Genomic DNA, 7,085 nt, shown 5'->3' on the forward strand with positions numbered 1-7,085 from the left:
AGATACGAAATGTATGTAAGATAGAAGGATAGGGTTTTGTCCTAGTAAAAACGGAATAATACTGCATGGCGCAATTCACGGGGTTCATGATGAGATCTGTCTCGCATTTTTTCTATCGAATCGTATTGGTATCCTATCGTACCCTATCTTATTATTTCATGGGATTTCATGGCATGGAATTAATAACTCGTATCAGATGGAAATTGTACAATTAATACATACATATCCAACAGCAACAATACTTGCCATCAAATTGAACAGAAGTTGAACATCTACTACTCTATACCGGTACTTATCATAAATTACAATTCTATTGACGAGAATGATAATTGAGGAGGGGCTGACATACATTGTCCATACTATACATACTTGTTATAGTTATATGACTGTCGTAATGAACCTTGAAGATGATGTGATCCACCAACCAACCAACCCCTCACGACAAATCGAACGACGGTTGGCGTACGGAGTATTATCATTGAATTATCGTTGAGTTGAGTGAGTGTGATGATATTATTAATTAATTGATTGATCTTATTTATCTTAAGAATAATAATCACAGTAATAATGGTGATAGTAATGGCGGAGTATATCACTATATATACTCCAAGTCAGCAGATAGATAGAGAAACAGGATACATATCGATCTGATCAGTCCACACACACATAGATAATCTACCTACCTAGACAATCTACCCATCTACCGATCTACAACATGTCCCCCGCCCCCATCGACCCCCGCATCACCGACGTCGTCCAGCCCGAAAAGGCCACTCTCGACCTCCCCGCCCCAGCCCGCGCACGCCTCGAAAAAGCCGGCATCGACCTGTCGCAGGGCTATCCGTATAAGCCTGCCAGACCACTCTATCTCGACGACGTCTACCGCATCCGGGACTATGAGCGGCAGCACATCGACCCCGGGACGCGCGCTGATCCGGAGAAGAAGGCTCTTTTCGGAGCCGCGAAGAAAATAGTCCATCTCACTAGGCATATTGGTACGGAGATTGTTGGGCTCCAGCTTAAGGATCTTACCGATCAGCAGAAGGATGAGCTCGCGCTGCTGATTGCTGAGCGGAGTGTTGTCTTTTTCCGTGATCAGGATATTTCTCCTCAGCAGCAGAAAGAGTTGGGGGAGTATTTTGGTGAGGTTGAGGTTCATGTATGCACACACATACTCTCTCTCTTATATACATGTGTACTGTGTATGTGTCCTGCTAACTTCTTCAGCCACAAGCCGCCCAAGTCCCCGGCGTCCCCGGCGTGACGGTCATCTGGCCCGCACTGCAGGCCACCGAACGAGCAGCCAGCTTCCGCCAGCCCGGCGGCGCGTCGCGCTGGCATACAGATCTCGTACACGAGCGCCAGCCAGCCGGCATCACGCACCTGCACAACGACACGGTGCCATCGGTCGGCGGCGACACCGTCTGGGCCAGCGGGTACGCGGCGTACGAGAAGCTGTCGCCGGAATTCCGCAAGATCATCGACGGCCGCACCGCCATCTACCGGTCTGCGCACGCCTATCTCGACCGGAACGATCCCCATGCTGGGCCGAAGTACATCGAGCGCGAACACCCGCTCGTGCGTGTCCATCCTGTCACCGGCTGGAAGGCCCTCTGGGTGAACCGCGCCATGACGGTGCGCATTGTCGGGCTGGACCAGGCCGAGAGTGACCTGATCCTGGGCTATCTGTTCGACGTGTACGAGAAGAACATCGATATCCAGGTGCGGTTCCGGTGGACGTCGGGGACGAGTGCGCTGTGGGATAATCGGTTAGTCTTTTTCCACGACAGGGAGTAGCACATGCGCATTACTGACCTGACACAGAATCACCATCCACAACGCCAGCTGGGACTACGAGGGCAATGAGCCCCGGCACGGCACCAGAGTCACCTCCCTCGCCGAAAAGCCCTTCTTTGACCCCAATGCGCCGACGAGGAGGCAGGCGCTGGGGCTGTTGGGGCCGGACGAGTAGTACTGTGGATAGCATGGGAGACGGTAGTATGAATAAGATGACGATTGTGTTGATTAATCTGTCCATGCCTATCCACGAACATATTATTATTCGCATTAATGAATATGTAAATGACTAAGTAAGGTTCGTTCATGGTCGTCGATTTAGGAGTAGAAGACGAAGACGAGTATATCTAGCGCAGATGGTATCTTGTTGATTCTATGGTACAAGCAGTCAGATTCTATGCATGACGGGAAAAGGTAAAACACCTGCCAACCATATATGCACCCAAAATGAACACAACACAAATCCACGGACCCCGCCGACATTAATCCTTCACTTCGTAATCAAAATTGTACAGTCGTTCTACAGCTTCGACCGCACCTTGTCCAGCCCCGACGGCCCGTCGTAGATCTGCTGCTCGACAATGCGCGTGTTGATATGCTGCGGCCCCAGGTCCTCGACCCTCTCCACCCCCAACAACCGCATGCAGGTCTTCGTTTCGTCCGCGAGGATCTGCAGCGTCCGGCGAACACCCTCGACGCCCCCCGCGCCCAACCCCCACAGCGCGGGCCGTCCGATGCCGACGCCTCGCGCCCCCAGACACAACGCCTTGACCACGTCCGTCCCCCGGCGGATGCCTCCGTCCACCCACACTTCCAGCTTGTCAAACACCTCCGGACAGTACTTGCGGATCTCCAGCAGCGTGTGCACCGCCGGCGGAGCCGTGTCCAGCGCCCGTCCGCCGTGGTTCGACAGGATGATCCCCTTCACCTGCGGATGAAGCGACGCGATGTACGCATCCTCATGTGTCTGCAGTCCCTTCAGGACAATGGGCAGCTTGGTCTGCTTCGCCAGCCAGGGCAACGTCTCTTTCCACGTCAGTGACGGATCGGTGCCTGCAAACAGCTGCATGCCCACGCCACCACCACCGCCTTCCTTGAGAACCGGCGTGCCATCCGCCGCCTCCTCCTTTTTCACGGGACTCGTGGAGCTGGCCGCCCGGTCGCTGCGCTGGTCGTCCTCGCGCTTCCCCGGCACCGGCGCGTCGAGCGTCAGCACCACGCACTTGATCGCGGGGAGCTTGTTAATGCGCGCTAGCATGGCCTCGCTCTTCTTGCGGTCGATCTGGACGTACAGCTGCCAGCCAAACACCTGGTCGGGCGCGGCGTCCTTGACGATCTGTTCGGGCGACATGGACGCGTTGTTGGAGATGATCTGCATGGCGCCGAAGCTGCGACAGGCCTCAGCGATGCCCGCCTCGCCGGCGGGATGGGCCAGACGGGCCATGGCGGCGGGCGACACGTAGATGGGCATGCCGACTTTGTGACCCAGAAACGAGGTGGACAGGTCGCATCTCGTGACGTCGATGAAGACGCGCGGGCGCAGGAGGATCGAGCGGTAGACTTCGGTGTTGAAGCGTTTCGTGAGGAGGTCATCAGACGCGGAGTAGTAGTAGGCCCAGGCCTTGTGGCTGATCTGTTGGGTGGCCGCCTGCTCGATCTCGTCCATGTTCAGCAGGGTCTCGACGGGCGGCGGGCCCTGCTTCTGCTCCTCAGGCTGCTTCTCTGCGGTGGGCTTGGGCAGGGTTGCGGGGTCGACGGTCCCCAGCAGGGCCTCGGGTTTGAGGTTCTCCTCGAGAGTGCCAGGCGGGTGGATGGGGTCGTACTCGTCGGTGGCATCCTTGCCGGCCAGCTTCAGGATGACCTTGGCGCCGCCGGGATGACTGGACAGGAAGTCGGTGACCTAGCAGTGTCAGCATGGCGCGGCTCGAGATGCATAGGGAACGTACATCGTAGACTTTGCCGTATAGAATCACCCAGCAGCTGTCCGGGGTGTTGTGCTTGGCGACTGCGAGGTCGGTCAGTATGCGGACGAATGCGGGGAAAGAGGAGAGACGAGCCTTCAGCCGCATCGTACGTCTTCCCCATGGCGAGAATTGAAGAAGAGAAATCCAATTGTGTAGATCGTCAGCAGAACAGCATGGAGAGAGGAAAGAAAGAGAGAAGAAAAGAAGAAAATAAGAAGAAAGAAGATAGAAAGAAAAGACCGTCAGTCAGCTGATACGCGCCTTCCCCAGAGTAATTCCGCTAATCAGGAAACTGCGGAGAGCGGCAATTGACTCAATAGCCGACGCATAAATAGATCAGAATTGATAGAAAGAAGATAAAAAATTAAAAAGAAAAGAAAAGAAAAGGATAGGTGATATTTTGATCTATTTTATTTTTCTATTTATTTTTTAATTTATTTTTCTATTTTTATTTCTTAATTGATTTTAATTCTTTAATTTATTTTTATTTTTTAACTGATTTTAATATATTTTTATTGTTATCTTTTAATTTATTTCTATTTCTTTAATTTAATTTATTTTTTATTCTTTGTATTTTTTAGTTAATTCTTGTTTTCAATTGATTTTTTTAATTAATTAGACCTTACGAGTGCTGTTCTACGACTGCTGGTCTAGAATTCCTTCCGTCGGGCAACGGAATTCTCCCGGAAACCAACCGCCGACTCCGCATCCTCCAACTTCACCAGCATTCCTCTATACTCAATACTCTACAGATACGTACACTCGTACACTCTACTCTACTCTACACCATGTTCGAGGTATGTCTGTCTCCTTCCTGTCCTTCCCGTACTGACGCCTGCAGTGGCATGCCGCCGACCGCTACCGCCTGCGCATGCACCGCGCCCGCTCGGCCGTGCTCACCTCGGACGAGATGGTCGAGGTGCGCGCCGCCCAGCGTACCTTCGAGGGCGCCTACGTACGCACCGCCCTGGCCCAGTTCTCGTTCGCCCTGATCGTGCTCAAGGTCTTCACCGCCGAGTTCTACAGCATCGGCGCCCTGTTCGCCGTCTACGGCACCGGCGTGCTCCTGATCAGCCTGTTCCGCCGCCAGCAGGGCAACCGCCAGTTCTTCAGCGAGGTCGACGACGACGGCCTGCATCGCCGCAAGTTCCGCACCAGCGGCAACGCCGTCGTCGTGCTGACGGCCCTGAGCATCGCCGCGTATGCCTGTCTGATCGGCCTGACGCTGAACCTCCACGATTCGTGAGCGGATCGAGCTGAATCCGTGTACAACTACAACCGGTCAACCGCGCCAAGCGTGATACGGACGTCGCCCGCCAAGACGCCGTGATCGAGACAGGAGGAGCGGAAGGGTGGAATCGGACGGTGCAGCCAAGCCAGTGTCCGTCGCGTCTTCCACGGCGGAATGTTGCACAGGCTTGGCGTCGATCCCAGCTGTGACCCTTTCGGCCCCCGAGATCACCTCAGCTGGACACTTCAGCTGGATCATTTGGATGCCCAGTCTGGGCCAGCACACAGCATTCGTCCGGGTGGTCCGGATCGGAGTGATAAGGATCTTGGCGGAGTTCAGCTGCAAGGGGTCTGTCTCGAATCGACAGAAAACACGGTCTAGACGGAAGTTGGGAGATTGGGGGTCTGGTATGGGCTTGGCGGGCATAGTTCGCCGTCTTGTATATCAAGGAGTAGCTCAGCCGTCAGAGTAGGCTGTTCTGTATCTATCCTCTGCGAGAAACACGCCCTATTATCTTCACAATCATTTATCTGCCCACCTGCCAGCACAGCACTCCGCGATTTGTAGAGCCGATCAGTCCGATCAGTCCGCATGTAGCTCCGCCGGCGTCTCCCCGCAGAACCCGAACGTAGCCACACGGATCATCACGTTGTCGCCGATCCGGGGCCAGATTGGCGGAGACGTGAAGCCGTTGCGAATCCTGCGCGAGCTTCGCCTTTCTGGTCGAGCGCGAGTCTGGGTCTGCTCCACAGCGCTGGCGGTGACTTCATCGACCCAGCTGGTGGCTGCTGGCCAGTCAGTCATCGCCTGCCTGCGTCTGGCATCTCTCTTCTCGCCCCCGAACCCTGTTGCTTCTCCTTTGTCCTTCCTCATTAATCCTGCAGATTCAGCATCGACTCCTATAAAAGCGAGGTCAAGGGCCTGTTGTGTGTGTGCTGTCATCGGTCGACGCGGAAGGCCCTTGGACAGGATTCTTAGGTCAGCGGCAACGCTCCGCCGCCTGACTCATCGATCTCCAGCTTGAGTAAACGACCTCTCCTCGTTTACATCGCTGAGAATCAGTCTCTTATCGCCTGTGAGATCTCCTGTCTGTCGCCTATCAGCAGCTGCACACCTTCTCTTTCTGTTCTCTTCTGTTCGAGTGACCTGGCACCCCACTTCTGCCAGCAGCGAGCATCTGCTGCGGCGGGGACCTGCACTCGCCATCCCCATGACTACGAGTCTTGCTTCGTCACCGCAGCAGCAGCAGCAGCCACCGTATAACAGCCCGCCCAAAACGGTCGTCGGGCGAGCGCTAGGCAATGAGCTGCATCCCGATGCCCACAAGGTCGCGTCCGGCCAGTCTTCGCATCGCCCGTCCAAGGACGGGGTTGGCACAGCTCTGACGGACACGCCGATTTCTACCGCCCCCAGCTCGCCGCAGATGTAAGTACAAACTGCTTACTATGGATCGTTGGATCGATGTCCCCGCTTGGCCTGTTAGTCGGGTGTTAAATCCGCCGGCAGATCTGCTGCAGCGTGCCATCCCGATGGTGCGACAGCGGATCTGCAACCCCATCTCCCAGACCCTTTTTAACGCCATTTTTTCTTCTATTTTTTTTAATCTGATGCTGTTTGATAACACGTACTGACCCTGCAGCCATGCGCAACCGCCAACGTCTGCTCCCACTCCCCACAAGGTGCGCGCCACCACCCTCGACATCCCCGGCCTCACCCGCTCCAAGGTCTCGCCTGATGGCCGCATCCCCGAGCGCGATCTGGGCTCCAAGCTCGTCATCATCATGGTCGGCCTGCCCGCCCGCGGCAAGAGCTACATCACCAAGAAGATGGCCCGCTATCTGAACTGGCTGCAGCACGATACCCGCATCTTCAACGTCGGCGAGCGCCGCCGTCTGGTCGCGGGCGGATCGCCGTCGCCGGCCAAGGCGCGCGCAAAAGAGCGCTCCCAGAGCTCGATCGACCAGGCGCTGGCCGAATCCGTCCGCCGCATGAGCGTCAGCGCCGACACGCGCAGCCCGGAGTCCCAGTCCCCTGAGCGGCAAGAGTCGCTGCCGCCGCCCGTCGTTCCGCCCGCCCAGATCCTTGTCAACGGC

General features: G+C 55.6%; 4 protein-coding genes across 4 annotated transcripts; 2 read left to right on the forward strand and 2 right to left on the reverse strand.

The window, feature by feature from the left end:
* Nucleotides 1-715: 715 nt before the first annotated feature.
* Nucleotides 716-1,972, forward strand: T310_5490 (Alpha-ketoglutarate-dependent taurine dioxygenase; the record flags this gene model as incomplete). The annotated part of the gene is made up of 3 exons (XM_013471660.1): nt 716-1,159; nt 1,228-1,769; nt 1,825-1,972. The coding sequence occupies 3 exons, from the start codon at nt 716-718 to the stop codon at nt 1,970-1,972; spliced, it is 1,134 nt and encodes a 377-aa protein (XP_013327114.1).
* Nucleotides 1,973-2,317: 345 nt separating this feature from the next.
* T310_5491 (L-lactate dehydrogenase (cytochrome)) lies at nt 2,318-3,866 on the reverse strand (the record flags this gene model as incomplete). Its single annotated transcript, XM_013471661.1, has 2 exons — nt 2,318-3,697; nt 3,744-3,866. The coding sequence occupies 2 exons, from the start codon at nt 3,864-3,866 to the stop codon at nt 2,318-2,320; spliced, it is 1,503 nt and encodes a 500-aa protein (XP_013327115.1).
* A 360-nt stretch (nt 3,867-4,226) lies between these two features.
* On the reverse strand, nt 4,227-5,418 carry T310_5492 (uncharacterized protein; the record flags this gene model as incomplete). The annotated part of the gene is made up of 4 exons (XM_013471662.1): nt 4,227-4,256; nt 4,457-4,507; nt 4,591-5,017; nt 5,126-5,418. 4 exons carry the CDS (start codon nt 5,416-5,418, stop codon nt 4,227-4,229), a joined length of 801 nt encoding a protein of 266 aa, XP_013327116.1.
* A 784-nt stretch (nt 5,419-6,202) lies between these two features.
* On the forward strand, nt 6,203-7,085 carry T310_5493 (uncharacterized protein; the record flags this gene model as incomplete). The annotated part of the gene is made up of 2 exons (XM_013471663.1): nt 6,203-6,417; nt 6,632-7,085. Coding segments are annotated over 2 exons (669 nt in total), but the record flags the coding sequence as incomplete, so codon positions are not given.

This window comes from Rasamsonia emersonii (assembly GCF_000968595.1).
Source record: "Rasamsonia emersonii CBS 393.64 chromosome Unknown ctg1118621760288, whole genome shotgun sequence".
Classification (NCBI taxonomy): Eukaryota; Fungi; Ascomycota; class Eurotiomycetes; order Eurotiales; family Trichocomaceae; genus Rasamsonia; species Rasamsonia emersonii.